We start from the raw sequence: 18,589 nt of genomic DNA, 5'->3' as shown, positions 1-18,589 counted from the left end.
ATTAGCCAAGACAGATAATTTCTACAATGAGTACTGTATGTAACTAGTAATCTCTGTTCCCTCTATTGACTCAGTTATCCTCAAAATGTAGAACAATGCCTGCAAGTTACTCAGAAGAAAAGTCTATTGCACATTCCAGGCTTTGGCAGTTGCTTTGTTATAGTAAACTTTTAAAAACCACTATCCTTTTAGAACTAGTCACCTGCAACAAGCAACTTTGCCATTTTCATGCTAATTACCTCTATAATTAAGACCTTGCATCTTGGCTTTTGCAGTTCATGCACCTACATACAGAAAACATTTCTACAAAGTGATTCAATTCCTAAGAAAGTCCTGTAAAATTTTGATTTTATACCATTTCACTCAAACCTCTTAGATAAGGGATAGTACTACACATGTACAAAGTGCCATTCTTTCTATGTAGTAAGAATGCAAATGCATCTCAAGAGAGTTACAACAATTATGTTAGCATTAAGTCTGGTTCAGCATCCTCACAGCCGCCCGCATCCCCACAAACTGACTGCACTCTTGAAATGCCATTTGTCAAACTGTTGTGGATAGCAAAAGGGGATGGAGCACACCATTAAACAACTATGCTGAATTTCAGCCTTACCCTGCAGTGTGAGTGGAACCAATGAAATTAGGAGAGGGGGCAGTCTAAGTCTTAGCTTACCTTAATATGCTTTAAAATACTAGATTGACTGTAAATAAAGAATTAGACGGTTAACTCAATCTTTGACCTTTAATATTCCAATTCAATGCCATTAAGAACAACACACAAATGGGGACTATTGTTTAAAAAAAAAAAAAATCAAAACAGAAATTTCCATTTTGACAACGTCAGGTTAACGATATCAGAGCAAGTGATTAGACAGTCAAATTTTATTCAGAACTTAAAATTGGAACAGTTAAGTTTCTCCTGCTGGCACTGACTGCAGTTTAGTAATAGTATACTATGAGCAAGACCAAACAATTATGTACATGAACATCAAGGAAGAACAGCCAGAACACATACATGAAATAATACAATTATGTACAAGAACTCCAACATAAAAATATGTAATTTGCCACAAAAATAAAAACAAAAAAAAAACAAAACATGAAACTGAACAGAGGAAGGAAGAGGAGGATAAACCCCAACATTTAAAAAAAAAAAAAAAAAAAAAAAACCTTATTAGAAAAAAAAAAAGTTACAAAAAACATTCAAGGTGAGACATTAAACGATTGCACTACACTAATACAAAGAATCTGACTTGAAAATTGGTGCACTGATGTAGTTCACAGTGCACTAGCTTCAAAGAAAAATGCTGCTTTCACTAAATGCAGCTTAGGGTTTTCTCCCACCCCCCACATAATTGTTTCAACAGAAAGCCTATTAACACAACAATGATTGTTTTAATGCTACATGTTTACAGCAAAGACAAAAACTAATAGCAGCAGTTTCACATGGCACATACTTTTCCCACAGGCTTGGGGTCCCATGGTTTTTGCAATGCCTACAAAGTGCTCCCAGTTGAATATACAAGTAAAATTCACAATAAAAGTTTACCTGACTTCAGGTATATTGAGTGTGGGTGGCCTTAAGCCAGTTTCCTCCAACTTCTTCCCTCTGTGCCAGAGACACTCTACTTTACAATGAAGCACCCCACTTTTTTTTTTTTTTTTTTTTTTTTTTTTTTTTTACAGGTTGTTAGAAAAATACCTTTTATTACAATGCTGTAACACTAAAAAGCAGCAGACCACCATAGTGGTTAACCCTGGGACGGTGTAACATCTAACAGTGTAACTGAATAGCCTATGGATTAACACTAAGGTCCTCAAATAGACCAGATAGAGTCCACTACCTCAATATTTTAATACAGCCATCAGCTGTATTTTGCAATTTAAAAAAATCTAGAAGCTATTTCTGTAAAATAAGACACTGATTGAGGACTGGACAAGAAGCCAGAACTTGAACCCTTCCTTCAACTCCTGAAAAAACTCAGTCCAGGAAGATTTTGTGGCCTTTCTTCAACAGTTCTTTAGGAATTGATTAGTTCAGTATATAGTAAGACTAACTGAGCGATTCATTTTTTTCCCAATGAGTCGAGATGTTCTATTCTGGGATGTAGATCTAGTTTTCATTCGATCAGTGAATAATGCTCTCTCTTCTGCTGCAGCTTTTGCCATTTGTGCCTTCTTCAGTTCTCTGCAAAAGATAAAAATCAATCAGGATTTTTCTGTCCAGTATAGTACAGAGGACTAGATCTAAACATAGGCATGTTAGGAGAATCAAAAAGGTGTTTGTTTTTTGTACTTCAATTACAACTTATATTTGTGGTTATTATCTAGAGAGCAGTTGTTAGAAGGAGGGGTACTCATCACAAACCCTTTTCAGAGAGTGTACTAAGTGTAGAAATTTAGTGTTCAGTCACTGCTGAGACCTCTGCAGAAAATTCTAGTAACAGAAAGTACAAGCACCCACTAGGAAGGCTATCAAATGGCCAGTTAGCCCAAGGACGCCAATATTATCTTCCTTTCTTAGTGCCTTCTCAAGATGTACAACTTTAACTAGACTACAAGACCAAGCCAATAAAGAAAAAAAATAAAATGTTGCCAGGCTAGACAAAACCAAAAGCCTCCTAGGTCTAGAATCCCATCTCAAGTAATGGCTGCTTTTGAGGAAGTTAAAACAAAACTCTGCTGCTAAGTAGCTACAGAGTAACCTGACTACAGGGTGAGAGTCCAGTATCTCAGCTTACTCTAGAAGGGAGAAATCCGCGTTCTTCATAAGTCTGTTTGTGTGTGAAATTCTTACTAAAAAAAAACTGGGTGCTGTCACTTTCCATAAGAAATGCTCTATCCATTTTTAAACCTTACTAAGCTCTCCGTCTCAGACTCAACAACATAAAGCAAGAGAATTCCACAGACTATTTGTGCATTATGTTAGCATATTTAAAAACAAAATGCCTATTTTTCAGTTTAATCAAATGTCCCTTTGTTCTTGCAAAGCACAAGTTAGTAGTAATGCCTTATCTACGGTATTGTGTATTACTTTATCTACCTCCTCCACGAAGAAGTCTCCCTTTGCAACAACCATGTTAAATGGCCTTGGCTCTTTCACTTAGCAAGTTATCTTTACCATAGACTCTCTCTCGCTTGTTAGGCACTTGATAAATTTCTCTTATATCCTGTTTTTTTAAAGGTACATATAGAGTTCTGCACACGCCTTTGTTCCATTTACTATTTAGTTTTCTTGCATCCTTTTTCAGAGACCTGAAAAAGGGTATAGCAATAGCTGAAAGCTTGTCTATGTCCTTCCCAGCTCTACAGATGTTACAATAAAATAGGTGGTAAAAAAAATTCACTTTAACCCCTACAGCATATCAAGTGGCAGTGGCAGTTCTCCAACAGGCAACTACTTCAGCTCCTGGTATATACGCCCCATGTCCGTGGCATGGGGTATACAACAGCAGTGGCAGCATGTCCAGCATGGGGCAGCAACAGCAGGCAAAAGGTCCTGGAGGACAAGGGCTGATACAGCTCTTGTTGCTTGCCCTCCTGCTGTGGAGGGTCATATCCACCCAGGCCCAAGATGCTGCAGCAGGCTACTCCCCTTGGTTAAACCACCAGCTTCCAGTGGCCTGCAAGTGGCCTAGAAGGATCCAGTGAACATGTCCAGCTAGCGCAGGGGCGGGCAAAATGCAGCCCGGGGGCCAAATGCGGCCCACCAGGTCATTCTATCTAGCCCACAGGGATCCTAAAAGATTTAGAAAATTAATATTAATCTGTCCTGGCTGCCTGTCATGTGGCCCTCAATGGCTTGCCAAAAAACTCAGTAAGCAGCTTTCTGCCCAAAATAACTGCCCGCCCCTGAGCTAGTGGGTGGTAGGTTTGACATCTCTACAATAAAAGTTCCATGCACAGAAATCCTTGCCTCTCAATCTTTAATCTTTTAAATACATTTTTTATGCCCCTGATCATTCCTTTCAGCCATCTCTGAATTTCTTGTATTTTTGCTATGTCCTCTCTCAGGCGAAATAAAGAAGTTCAAAAACACAAAAAAGTTATGGTCTTGATGAACAAATTACTATGTAAAAATCTATTGCTTGATGGCTAAATTATGTAACGATGATCCTTCATGACTATTTGGGTTTTTTTGTTATTTTGTTGTTTTGAGTACACTAGGAATGAGCATCCCACTGATTTAGGACCTAATTTTAAACACTATTCCTTCTTTCACTGTAACATTGCTGATACTTACTCCTTCTCCAAGATATTAACCAATATAAAAAGTCATCCACAAATTACTGCATTCTACTTCTCGCCCTCTTTTCCAGGTTGACATTTTGCACTTGTAAGAGAGTTAGTCTTTTATACCTACTCTGCATTTTGTATCTTACACAGATCTGATCCACAACTGTTTACCCTGTTAATAGTTTAGTTTATTTAAAAATAGCTTCTTGGGAGGATTTCAAACACTTGAAAAGCCAGAAAATGGATGTCAGAGATGGTTATTCTATTCTAGACCTATTCAAAGAACTCCAAAATAAACAAAACTGTTGCTTCAGGCATCTAATCTCCCAATATAAACTGTCCTAAGGAAATATATTAAAATTTACTGGGGATAGACCAGTTCTTGCATGCAGCTGAAGAAACAGCTATACAAGTGCATTTAAGACGCAGCCAATCACAGGCTCCATGGTAAAACTTATATTATCTATTATTTTGCCAAGGCCATGTTAACATCGAGATAAGTATTTATTTTTAAAATACCAAGGAAATTGCACCATAAAAATAACCAACTCTAATAAAGCTACTCTCCCCCAGTTTTCATGCAACACAATATGCTGTCTGTATGTGAACCAGTGGAATGGTCTTAATCCTCAGTCTGTCCTTCAATAAAAGCTTGCACAGGCTGCCAGACCTGGTCCATTCTGCAGTAAACAGTGTTCACCTAGAGAAAAGTACAAGAGATAACCATGCAAGATAGCAAGCCTGCCTGCACTTCTACAGATCACAGCAAAGGCTAGGCATGAAATCGAAGAGGGAATCTCAGAGCTCAGCTAGATGGAATGCATGGAAGTTAACTAAGAAAAATTTTCAACCAAAACAAACACCAACACACACTTAAATTTGTGGTCATCGTGCATCAAATCCATAAACCTAAGAGATTCAAATGCTGGAAAACTCCATAAATCCTTGGCCTAATGCTAATTTTAGAAGAAAGACCTAACATGTAAAAAAGTATTTAACAAGATACGACTCTTCAAAAAGGGAATCTGAAAATTATTCAAAACACTTCTCTTATTTTTGGCCTTAACATCTGTGCTCCTATTCTTTTAAGCCTCTGGAAAGGAATGAAAGTTTATTTACAACATGCTTTTCTCTCTCATTTGCTGGGGCATTCAGTGAAAACAACCAAATCCCCACCTTACAAAGATACTATTAGTTATTTATAGCCAATAAACAATATTTTTTTAGTCACTTACTTTTGCAAGAGTGAATTTTTAAACTTCTCTGCATTCAGTTCTATCCGCAGCTGCTCTGCACTCTTTTTGGCAGCAGACAGCAGAACAGAATGTTTGACTAGAGCCACTGCCGAAGGTCTTTTTTCTGGATCTGGACTAATCATAACCTTCAAAGAAACAGTTGCATTTAAAATCCAGTATCAAATAGAGCAAGAAAATAAAAAGGTACCATTTGCATAAAACAAGTCTTACTTTCAGCAATTCCAAGAATTCTTGAGGAAGAACTTGTGGTATTTTTGGCAGTTTTCCCTGTCGAATTTCATGCCACCGGTCTCCGTTTGTTGGAAGTGGTTCAGCACCAGCAGCACATACAACAGTTAGAGCAAGAGCGAAAATATCAGCTTTTGGCAAGTGAGCGTAGTTCTGCAAAGAAAGAAGATTTATCCTTCTTTAAAAGGAAAAAAGGCACCCAAACAAACAACTCTAAGGTGCAATTAAACTACTCAGCACTATAAGTCTCTCCAGGTGCATCTACACATCCACTTTATTACAACGCTGACTAATTAGCTCTGCAGTAAAGAGTTACCATCTACATGTGCACCTGCTTTGGGGTGCAGTAAATTAATTAATTAATTCTGCTGTAGGACAGTACTGTCTAGGACAAGTACTATCCTACAGCAAGTTAGCTACGTGCGCCAGAACAGTGACACAGGCTGGCTGGGGCACTAGTGTAGGGGCTGCTTGCCAGCTAGCCCTGCACTGAAGCACCCTTGTGCCACAGCCCACCCTTCTACAGCACACAGCCTGGATGGAACAACACCTGGGCCAGCAGGCTGACAGCATCCCCTGGGCCTCATGCCAGCTAGCACTGCTCTGCCCTGGCTCAACATGATTGCTCCCAGGTATAATTTTTACACATGTGCCTGGGACCACAACAACTCCAGTGCAAACTGCACCCGAGTTTATTGCTACATGCTAATTGCATGTGTATATTCACCTTCCAAGTACATTACCCCTTCAACATTATTCTTGTTCCAGATACAAATCTTATTGGAAAAAATTATAATTTTACAAAGTGAGGTAGTTCAAAAAATTGTTATTATAAAAACAAGGAAGTACAGACTTAACACGTTTAGCTGCAGTTAGCAAGACAGTGGTGTTACCTCTTGTAAGACTTCATTCGCAAGAAAACGACTATCACCTTCCTCCACCTGTGGACTAGATATTCTAGTTACATGACCAAGGTCACCTACAAGAAATAGTAAAGAGGAATTAATTTTTCAGAGAACAAGTGAGGTGTGCCATCAGCCACACACACAATATTTTCCTCACCTATTTTAAAAATAATTCTGTCAGATGAGCAGTCGTCATCATCACCTTCTTCTGATGTTGTACTTGGAACTGATGTCCTAGATATAAAAATATTACCTTAAAGGGAAAAGACAAAGTTTTTAGAATAAAAACACAGATCTATCGTTTTACCTCATTTGCATTCGAAGTGATATTTATTACCAAAGTAGACTCAGTTATATACCCAGTCCCTGGAATAAGACAGGAGTGAAACCACCTCAAGGAACAGAAACCAAAGTTTTAGGCAAGTCAACAAACTTCACTCCAGAAAAAATGACCCAAGATGAACCCAACAAGAATAGTTATGCCAGCCAATTTTACAATAATATCTTTTGCACTACTGTTCAGGCTTTCAAAGAAGAATCTACAGTTAAAGGTGTGGCTGGCTTCTTACTTTATGCAACAGACTAAACCGACCAAAAGAAACAGTCAATGGAACTTCAGAGTGAAACACTTATATACTTACTAGGCTTTATATCCATGTGTACTAGAGACATTGAATGAATATATTTTAAGCCACGAGCTACCTGAAGTAGAAGATCTTTCAGCTCTGGTTCAGTAAAGTAGCGCATATTTCTATAGTTTTCACTTATAGCATCAGCTAAACTGCCACCTAAAAACAAAGTCAAATGAGTCAGCTCCTTATTTTCATAGCCGTTTCATATAAAATGATTAAGGTTTTACAGCAGACTCCCAAAAACTAGTGGGCCACAAACCACCAAGGGCTTGCAACTGACCTATATATTCATGTGATATCCATCTCTTTCCCCTCATTTAAAAAGGTGTTAATGCAGCAACAGTATTTTCCTGCATAAGCATCAGGACAAGTGGACTCCGTGCCTCCACATGTGGCTTCCCACTGGAGTGCTGGAAGCAGCATGTGAGGGCGTGGAACTGGCCCACCCGGCAGTGCATAAACACTTACCCACCCACAAACCCCATGAACCCCGCAGGCAGGAGCTCTCCTCCCTATTTACTCAGCTGTCCAGTCACGTGGCTTTGTACCTCCACATCATGGAGGTGGAGAAATGGAGCCCACTGTGGTTAAATTATATAAAATTATGCAAGTATGCATGGTCATACCTTATGGGCAAAATTGCACGGGTGCATAATTGCACAATTCACCAGAGTATAAATGTATAAGTTTTTAACCTCTCTCAAAAGACCTCCAGTACAGTTGCTGAGGTGAATAAAGTTTCACTGATAAAAGTTCTCACACTAATTCAGCTCAGACTTGGATTTGATTTTTTTCCCCCTAAGGGGAGCTCCTACTGACTGTAGTATGTTAATACACTGTTGCTAATCACGCATAAAGTTCTTAAAAAAAACAAAACAACCCCCCCCCCATACGCACACAACTTAAGAGTACCTTAATTTCCATTTTCTTAACTATAAAACAAAGCAAGTACTTATTTTTTCCTTTGTTCTTAAAAGTGTCCGTACGCCTAGTGGTAAAAACAAACTACATTCTAAAAATTATATATCCTTTCTTCCTTAAGCTACTAAATTAGAAAAGGCTTTTCCCCCCTTTTTTTAAGTCCAGAAAAATTTACTTTGCTAGGTAGGGCAGGGGTTGGCAAAATACAGCCTGCAGGCTGGATTCAGCCAACCAGCTGATTGGATCTGCCCCAAGGTGGGGACCTACCACAGCCTTCCCACCCCCCTTCATATATACCCCCACCTCAACCACACACATCCCATCCCACACATTACACAAGAGTAAAATTTTTATTTTGAGCTATTAAGGAACTGCCTCTATATACACCAGGCTAAATACACAAATCAGGACAAAACATTTTTTTAAATAAAATTAAAGTGTGTTATAGTAGCTGCTTGATTTTTAGTACGATTTGGTTTTTTTTTTCTTCCAGTTCCAAGATGGCATGCCCCCAGGAGTACTTTGCGGGCAAAGAAAGGGATTTCTGGTGGCAAAAGGTCAGAGGTTGGGGTAGGACTTCTGGTCCCAAGATGGTGACCAGGGAGCGGAAGACTTGCCAAGGTGTAGAGCTACCCTTTTGGCCCTCAACAGCTCAAAAAACTCATTAAGCAGCCCTCCAACTGAAATAAATGCCTGCCCCCAAGTTAGGCAGCGTTCAACAGCTGGGCTCAGACTTACATTTTGGAAAATAGATCTTTTTGCTTTGCACAACTAACTTGCTATACCTTCCTTCTACAGCCCACACACAACTCTCTTTCACATTTGATGACCATGGACGATAATCAACCACTGCCATCTACTCCAAGCTTATCCCTGGGAGAGTATGGGTATTTCTATCTACCTTCCAAATCTTGCAGGCAACTTCTGAAGACCAGGGATTCAAATCAAGTTAATAACAAGTTTTGCTTACCATTACAATACTCATTTTGTATAAGCATGTGATCATCTTCTGCCCATGCAGAGTAGTATCTCACTACATGAGAATGCTGTCCCAAAACTGCATGTGCATAAACCTCTCTTAAAGCATTTTGCCTGTTATACACAAAAGAGAAGCAAGTATTTAGCAGTGTCCTGAAGTCAAATTTAGTCCAATTATTAGAAGTTGTTACCTATAATCTCTTAAGGGCACATGAACAATAAGGTAGTAGCCATGCTAATCAGTGAGTGGCTTGAAAAATTAGTACACAAGACTCAACACAAGCTTATCATCAAGGAAGTCTGCACTGGTGAAAGGTAATACTTACCTCTCTACTACAGTATGCCCGTATTTATGAGGCTATCAAAAATCCGGAATTCTCAAAAATCCAGCACTTTTTAAAAATACACTAGGCTGGGGAATAGCAGCAACTGGTCCCAGAGCAGCGGAGAAGGAAGCTTCCATGGAGCGACTGCTGCTGCCATCTACAACTGCTCTGCATGCAACCACTGCTTCAGGACCAGCTGCCACTACCCGTGAGCCTCCCCTCCTCCGCAACTGGCCACCGCTCAATTTCACAAATCTGGAATCTTCATATTTTTGGCAGACGCTCATTTCTGAGCATGCTGGATTTGTGAGGTTATACTGTATAACCTAAAGGCTAGAGTCTTTTAGTCAAATGTAGAGCCTTCAACAAAATGTAGAAGTAGTGTGATGCCTTAAACTGCCTTCATACAAATGTCAATGTGATGGTGTATTTAACTTTTAATTTTATTTTACAGTGTAAACAAATTTTAATGCTTGGGTACCGCTAGCATCAAAGTTTTTGTTGTAAACTAAAATGGTACTTCCTCACTAATAGCGAGGTAAAAATGCTCAAAGTCATTGTACTTTGAAAGCACCAATAACATCTAACCTTTAAACACTGCCACCAAAATGTTTCAGAAAAAAAATTAGTGAATACAAACCCCCCCCCCCTTTTTTTTAAAACCCAAATGGTAAATTTTAGAAGAAAGAAATGAAGCATGTAGGGGCTACATAAAAATAATTATGTTCTGATGCTTACGTGCACTAGTGTAAGTTTACATTTCAATAACCTCTATATTTAATCAATCTTGTGAACTGTGCACAAACAGCAGAAAGGGAAACCACCTCTTCAACTACCGTATTTTACAGCATATAGGACAACAAACTGCATAAGTCAACCCCATGTTTCTGTACAAAAATAAGGTAGGATTTTTGTAGATCCATTGTACAAATCAACCCCACCTCTGTGGGGGCACTGGAAGCCCAGGCAGGCTCATGGGAGAGGTGACATGCTAGTGGGCTCCTAGCAAGTTGCACTGGGCCCTGTGAGCTCAGGCAGCACCTGACCCACCCAGCCAGACCCAGAGGGCACCACTGCTGAGGGAAGAACCCCTCCACCTCTGCAGTAGCTCAGGGGCTACCTGAGCTCACTGCCTGGCTGTGGGGCAGGGGGGAGACTACTGAACGCAGGATAGGGGCCCCTCACCATGTCTGCCTTCAGTAGGGTCCTGGGGCTGGCAGAGCAATTGGGGCTGCCTGGGAAAGGGCCAGCATGCCCCATGTCTGGCAGGCCTCTTCCCCCCCACCCAACAACCTGTGCTGCCCATGGGGTACATCAGCCCCTTCCTCAGTGGTACCAGATGTCCTGCTGACTTCAAGAGCCCTTTTTTTTTTTTTTCTAAAAAAAACCCCACACACAGGTAAGGGGGATGATCCTTCCCATTGAGGAGCCTCTCCATCTTCATAAGTCAGCTTATACACTGTGAAATACGGTAGTTAATACATCATTCAAGTTACACATAGGATATTTGCTTGAACATTTTATATTTTTTACAATGTTTTGTTTTCAAAAGATCAATGTGTTTCGCAGATATCAAGTAGAACTAAAAACTTCCTTGATTAACAAGCAAGCATTACCCCCATTTTACAGGTTGAGTAACTTGCTCAAGAAAAGGATACCTATGGCAGACATGGGACTAAAACCCATCTCGTCCCAGATTTTGACACACAGCATGAGACCTAATCTTTAAGCATAGTGAAAACAAAGTAATTTCTATTTTAAAATGTTAGCTCTAAAACAAGAAAATATTTTTGAGTCTATGCTCATTTTGAATATGTGCATACAGATGTCATGTAGGAGTAAAAGAGCACAAAGAACTACCAAAATAGTTCAGCAAAGTAGGCAGAAACATTTTCTTGAATTAAAACACTCACTCATCAACTGAGCCAGCCAACGGCTTCTTGGACCGTTTTATAGCGTAGATACAGCCATCCAGCCTTTTTACACATTTAAACACAGAACCAAATTCTCCAGACCCAATCTTCTCCAACTCATGAAATTCTGTTGCATACCGTGACTTCATATTACTTTCCGTAATTGTGATTCTCTGCAATGATTAAAAGAGGAAAGATTCAGAAGTGCAGATGCACACATTACCAAACTAAATGCAAACGTAGTAAAAAGTGTGTTACCTTAGCAGGCCTGATAGTTTCATCCTCAAGTTCACAATCACTTGCTTCCATGTCCTCCCCACAGGAGCTGAAAATATTAATTTTAAATATAAAAGTACATTCATTATTGAGCCTCTTACTCTAGTTGTTGAAAGAAACAGTTTAAGACAAGCAGAAGCCAAGTTTACTACATAAAGCTATTAAAAAAAAAGACACTTTGCCCTATTGAATATTTCCAGCAGAGGGCAACAAAAGTAAAGGGGCTGGGGGACACGACTTACGAGCAGGAATTCAGGTTTTCCCATAGGAAAAAAAAAAATAAATAAATAATGAAGTAAACCATGGATTTCCACCTTTACTAGAGAAAATGGTAGATTTCTCATTTTAGCAGAGAAACCCATGGATTTTGTAGTTTTGCAGCAAGGGAGCAGGAGCAGGGTGGTCAGGCAGTAGGCCTTAGGTAGCCTGCACAGCAGCTCCTGTAGGTAAGTGTGTGTGCCGGGGGGAAGGGATTGAGGCCCCCATGGGAAGGGAGCTGGGCAAGGCTAGGGCTGCTACCCTGTTGGGCAGCGTGCGCGGCCTCAGAACCTGGGCAGGGGGCAGGACAAAACCACAGGTGGCTTGTTTGGGGGCAGGACTGGCTCCCCGCCATAGCATGCACTCCCAGTGGGCAGGGGGGACTCATGCCCCCCAGGTCTGTGCAGGGAGTGGGGTGGGTGTGTGCTGCAGGTTCATGCTCCCTGCCCTCCGTAGCATAGCACATGCAACCTGGTGCAGCAGGCTGCGCAGGAAAGCTGCTTGCCCCTGTGAGCTCCACACTGCCCTGGCAACACTTCCGCTGCATGTGTGGGCAGTGGCGTTATGTTGCGCCCCTCACTGCTGCCTGTGTGCACAAGGGAAGTGTTGCCAGTCCTTGCCTGCCCCCAGGAGTTTGTGCTGCAGGCTGGAGCCAGCCCAACCACTGCCCCAAGCAGGTGGTTGTGGGAGGGACGAACGGATGAAGACGACACAGGACATGTCAGGCTCCTTCTCCTGCAGCAGCTGCCTTCTGTGAGGGGCAGGGGGCTGTGGACCTGGGTCCCTGGCCCCATAGCCCTGGCAGCTGGGGACCCCCTCTAGCAAGGGGGGGGGGGGGGGGGGGGGCGCCACGGACGGACTTGAATTTCAATTATGGAATTTGCAACTTTTTAAGCCAGAGAATTTGCAATTTTTTTAGATCAGGAAAATTGAGGATCCCTGCTTACGAGGAAAGACTGGGGGAACTGCGCTTGTATAGTCTAGAGAAGAGGAGGAAACTTAATAGCAGTCTTCAACTACTTGAAGGGGGTTAAAAAGAAGATGGAGCTAGACTGTTCTCTTACCTGCCACCACTGAGAACAAGGAGCAACAGTCAAGTTGCAGCAAGGGAAATTTAGGTTAGATATTAGGCAGAATTTTTTCACTAGGAAGGTAGTAGAGCACTGGAAAAGGTTACCCAGAGGCAGTGGAATCTCCATCCTTGGAGGTGTTTAAGACCCAGCTAGACAAAGCTTTGGCTGCAATGATCTAGTTGGGGCTGGTCCTGCTTTAAGCAGGAGGTTAGACTAGATGACCTCCTGAGGTTCCTTCCAACCTTAACTTTCTATAGTTCTATGATTCTAGATGAAGATAAAATATAACTGTTTCTGATCCAAGGACTGGTACACAGAGGAACAGCAGCAGTTTTGGCACATCACATGGTGCTGGCTGCTGATGAACTGCCAACGGCCCCTCCCCCAATAAAATGTGGCACCCAGGACTGTTGCCCCAGTAATCCATTGCCCCTCCTGTCCCCAGTTACACTACTGCTGGTACATGCCCACTGTAGCACAGACCAACTCATAACATATTTCTGGCAGTTACCTTGAAACTGACTAGCACTATTAAGAAAATGTAGCGTCTGAATACATTTAAACATACCTCTTTTGCAACCAACAACTTTTACAACAAAAAAATTAAAACAATCTTAAGTAACAGAAGGGATTTGAGCAACTCACTCATTCCAGTATGTTCTTTTTCTTCTGCGACTTTGCCCTTCTGAAGTGTGAAGGAACAGAGAGTCAGGGGTGAAAGGATTAATGTTCACATGAGGCGTCCGTCTGATATCAGGATCATGTTTTTCTGATTTCCCAACGTTCATGAAGAGAGATCCAACACGGAGCTTAACTGAGCTAGACCCCATTCCTTGAGCTTTGGAGAGCAAACTCTTAAAAGGTAGAGAGAAACAAAACTCATCAGTAAGTATTGTATATCCTTTTGATCTGAGCACACTCCACTATTTTTCCCACGAAACTACTATACAAGTGCTGCTTTACAAAAAACAAATCTGTTTTATTTATTTATTTAGTTTGAGACAGCCCAGTGTAGAAGAACTATGTATGAAACTGTAGGTTTATTCTTGATACAGAAAGTGCTAGAAGGAATGTGGGAAGAAGCAGGAATTAGATTCCCAAGACCTTCAGTACTCGTCACTATCAGTTGGAATTTTAAAATTAAGACTCAAATCTCTATATACTGCACTTGCACAACTATTTGAAGTCTTGATGACAGAACAGCAGTTCATGTCCATGATGCACCAAAGCCCCATAGGGACTGATAAAACATTCCCTCACTTATCTCATCTACTTTGCCCGAGATATGTTGGTGATTGCAAAGCACAAGGTAAGGGTGGAACCCCAGTTTGCTTCAACTGTTTCACTGGCTAGAGAACTTGGCTGACACCATGGTCAGGTCTGCCTTCTGCTCAATTCAGAGCAGGAATTTTAATCCAGGTTTTCCAAATCCCAGGAAACTGACCCAACTGCTGGCCTATAGTATATTCCAGGGTGGTTTTATTTTACTGTCCTGTTGGATGCAATTAGGGTTAAGTCTGCTCCAGTTATATAAACTACACAAACTGGTTCTGTTTCACAACAACAGACCAAGACACACTATAGAACGTGCAACTCAGCAGTTGCAGCACTACTCAAGAAATGAGACACCAGTTCAAATTAATGCTTCAAATCAGGCAGAAGGACCTCAACTTAAAATGCCCCGTGCCCCTGGAGAGTGCCCTAGTTTTAGCCTACTCGATAAAGGGCTAAGAGTACCACCTCCTCCTGGTTTTAATTTGCAAAACAGACAACTGACCTGGCTCAAGTATCTAGCTTGAGAAGGTTCATTTTTGTGAACAGTGAGCACAGAGATGCACCCAATTTAAATTAAAGGAGGTACATAAGCTCTCTTGAAGAACAGGCCTTAAACCATACCTTACCCATCAGTATTTTTAATAGCTAGCTTCTGCAATTCCTACTTAGTCTACTGGTTTTTGAGGATCCTATTCTTAGGTGATACTCCCTTCCTTTCCCCCAAACGGGTCCTGGCATCTAACTCGGGCTTAGAAATTCCACTGAGTAGCAGGATGCTTGAAAGTTATCAGAAGGGATCCAGATTTTCTGTTTCCTATGGAAAAGTGGAGCAAATTGCAGATTTCCCCCTTTACCAAAGTAAAATGCAGATTTTGCTCTTTTGCAAAGAGCTCTCTCTGCAGGCTGGCAGAATTCCAACCTGCAGGGGGCTAGTGGGAGTGGGTGCCATTTACATGTATATGCACATGACCAGCAGGCAGTCTGGACAGCAGCTCGCACAGGCCAGTGTGGGGCAGGGGAGGGGATGGAAGCCCACCATAGGGAGGGAGGGAATTGGGCAGTACTTGGGGCTGCAATGTGCAGCCACAGGGCCCTGACAGGAGCAGGACTGAGCCATGGGTGGCTTGGGGGTAGTGCCAGCATGCATGTGGCTGGCTCCCTACTGCTGTTTGCAAGGGGAGGGGAGGGGGAAACTGTGTCCCCCAGATCTGTGCACAGGGTGGAGGTGGGTGCACACTGCCTGCTCCCTGCCCTGCTGCCATCCCCAGGGGGCTCCACAGCCTGGTGGGTGTAACCAGGAGCTGCAAAGCAGGGCTGCGCAGGAAGCTGCTCACCACCGCGAGCTCCACGCTGCCCTAGCAATGCATCCCCTGCCCATGCAGCAGCAGTGGGACTGGCAGCACAGAATTGCCACCCGCTCTTGCATAGCCACCCCCACCCCCGAGCCCCTGCTCCGTAGGCAGCCGCTGCCACCACCCCCACCACATCTGGCTTGAAACCTGTGCCTTGAGTAACCAGGCACAGCAACACTCTTAGCTTACTAGCACCACCCATTTTTCAGTTCAAATCCCTGTTACCTGGCAGGTGTGTGGAATGGGCCTTCCCCACTCGTGCCAATTAACAGGGATTTGAACTGAAAAACAGGTGTAAATCAGTAAAGACTGAATGACTTAAAATTCCCTGATTTTTCTTTTCTTTTTTTTTAAATCAGTGAAAAGCAATAAACTGAGAATGCAGAACACTGCATTGCTGAGGGGTGCCTTGAGTTTAAAAAGGCTGACTGCCCTAGGGCCTAGGCTATATGTGCACTAATTTGCCTGGGTAAACAGGTCCTTACCGTCTAGTAGTTTACAGTTCAATACCTTTGTATCTAGTTATACTTTACAGTTTTCTTGTTGAAAAAGAGTATTTTCTTAATATACTTACTTCTGTAGATGAACTTATCCCAACTTATGGGGGACTTCTCTAGGCTACATTTACAATGGAGACTTCAGTATTGCAACACTGTTTATAACCAGGCTTTCCTTGATTTAAAAAAATTGCAAATTCTCTGATTTTTTTTCAATGCCCCCAAATCCATGATTAAACTGAAAGGCCTTCCTCCCTAGCCCTGCTCATGCCCCTCATCATCCTTCAGGCCTTCCCTGGGCACTGGGAACCCCATGGGGGGGGCAAGTGGGACAGTCTGGCCCCACTCCCTCCAGTGGGTGCTGCACCCAGCTGCTCTGCATGACCCCACATTGGTTAGAACTATTGCCTGGGGGTGCAGGGCTCCTAGCTCTGACCCCAGGCAGGGCAGGAGGTGCCAGGGTCAGGTCCCATTCCTCACAATATCCAGCCACGAACCACGCCCCCCTTCCCCCAAACACTAGGGCAGCCTGGCTGCTGCTGCAGGGGGAAGGGGTGCAAATGCAGCCAGAAAAGAAAGGCAGGGAACAGTGCCATGTGCTTCCTGCCACTGATCCAGAAGCATGCACCACCCCGGGAAGACTGTGACACAGGCACACAGCCCTCCCAGGGGGCATGTAGCAGCAAGAGCTGCATGCCCCCCCGCAACTGACAACTCCCCCTTTTGCTCCTCGCTGTCAGCCCGAGTAGCCAACAGGCAGTGCAGTGCCCCTCCCCTCGCCCTTCCCTTGTCCTAGCCTTACTCCCTCCCTGCTGATTTTTCCCCAATTTAAAAACTGATTTTTTTTCCTTTTATCTTGATTTCATTCCGGTTTTTATATTTCAAAGGTAACTCCCAAAAAATTCCCAGATTTTTAAATTTATTTTTATATATATTTTAAATACAAGCTGAGAATGTGGAACACTAGCAATGCAGTAACTCCTGTATTTGAGTTTACATCCATTCAAAAGCTTTTCATTATGTAAGCAAGGGCACTTTCCCCCCTCCTCTTAATTCAACCCCAACCTCATGCAGGGTACTAGTCAAACCTGTTCATCCACCTTTGTCTGGACAGAAGAAAGAAAAGCCACATCTCTTGCAACATTTTTAATCAAGTTGTTTATACCTTCTCCTGCACCGTAGTATTTACTTTCTTTCATGACCTACAAGTCACAGTTAGGAAGGGGGGCAGGTACTACCTCCTCTGTTTTCAACTGTATCAATATAAAAGCATGTATCACCTAAAAGATGTGCTGCTCCCCGATTTTGATACAAGCACGCACCAACTCTGAAGCCATGCTTGTCTGCAACACCACACAACCCAAATTAAGCAGAATAATTCTCATACCATAATGTCCCACCTTTCAGCTACTAGCACTCTTAGCTGACTTCTAGCCTGAAGTGGGGGGTTTTGTTTTGTTTTTTAACAATACCAAAGCCCTTTAGTGTAAGCTGAAAAAGCCTTTAAGAATGCAACTGACTTCTTACTATCCCTGTATGTTTTAACATTGGCACTTTTCAACAGGCAGCAACAGCAGGGTAAGGTGTTTATCATGTGTAGTATAGTGACAATAAGGCATTGGCTGGGGCTCAGCTAACAACATCTAGGACTGAAAACTGGCAGCTTGCTGGAGTATCCATAGAAGGAGCAGTTTCAAATAGTGGTATTGAATATTCCGTCAGACCCACCCTTCTCTGCTTTTTTTAGGCTTCAGGTACCTCTTGGAAGACACCAGCTGCTAGTTTTCACCTGGTTTCTGCCCACAGAAAAATCCTAGAGCAATTCTTCCACTGCCAACAGCTCAGAGAGCCCCAACAGGGCAGAATGGTTTTAATGCGATAACTCAACTGGATGCTTTGGGGTTTATCTTGTGAACGGTGTTAGCACTGGGCGGTTGCACAGGGCTCTTGGAGAGATCTCAAGTAGCGTTGCCGGGTGTACAATAATTTCAACCCTTGTATGAGGGATGACCAACAACAGAAAGTGTTCAAAATAAATGAGAATTTCCAAGCCAGCTAATTGATACAACATATGCAAAACCCAAGTCACTCTTGCAAAGCCTTAACCAACTTTCCAGCTTTCTGCCAGCACTTTATGACCACTTGCCTCAAAATAAACACTCCACTTTGATGACCCAGCTCTCACCAGTGAGCAACATAAAATATTTTAAACTTATTTGCATGTTTTTCACGGTTTTTCCAGCAAATGCGATCATTTTGAGCTTCCAGTATGATCAGCCTTGCCAGGTCTTAAATATGAAATGATCTCACACCCCCCACCCAGCAGGCAGAGCTGCTGAAAGCCCCCGGGTGCCCAACACTATTCACATAGTAGGAGGAGCTCATGCAGGGCAGGGGGAAGTTAGGCAGGGAGGGAGGTGTGGCACCCGCAGGGGGATGGGGCTCGTGGCCCCCTGGCCCGGC

General features: G+C 42.5%; 1 protein-coding gene across 1 annotated transcript; it reads right to left on the bottom strand.

The window, feature by feature from the left end:
* Window positions 1-1,183: 1,183 nt before the first annotated feature.
* WEE1 (WEE1 G2 checkpoint kinase) lies at window positions 1,184-15,296 on the bottom strand. The gene is made up of 10 exons (XM_019552056.1): window positions 13,648-15,296; window positions 11,654-11,720; window positions 11,396-11,568; window positions 9,149-9,270; window positions 7,267-7,413; window positions 6,783-6,878; window positions 6,614-6,699; window positions 5,703-5,873; window positions 5,472-5,617; window positions 1,184-2,188 (listed from the first exon to the last, which is right to left on the bottom strand). Exons 1-10 carry the CDS (start codon window positions 13,830-13,832, stop codon window positions 2,038-2,040), a joined length of 1,344 nt encoding a protein of 447 aa, XP_019407601.1. The 5' UTR covers window positions 13,833-15,296; the 3' UTR covers window positions 1,184-2,037.
* Window positions 15,297-18,589: the final 3,293 nt, after the last annotated feature.

This window comes from Crocodylus porosus, unplaced genomic scaffold (assembly GCF_001723895.1).
Source record: "Crocodylus porosus isolate Cpor-Errol unplaced genomic scaffold, CroPor_comp1, whole genome shotgun sequence".
Classification (NCBI taxonomy): domain Eukaryota; kingdom Metazoa; phylum Chordata; order Crocodylia; family Crocodylidae; genus Crocodylus; species Crocodylus porosus.
This window is presented reverse-complemented; position numbering and strand designations above follow the sequence as displayed.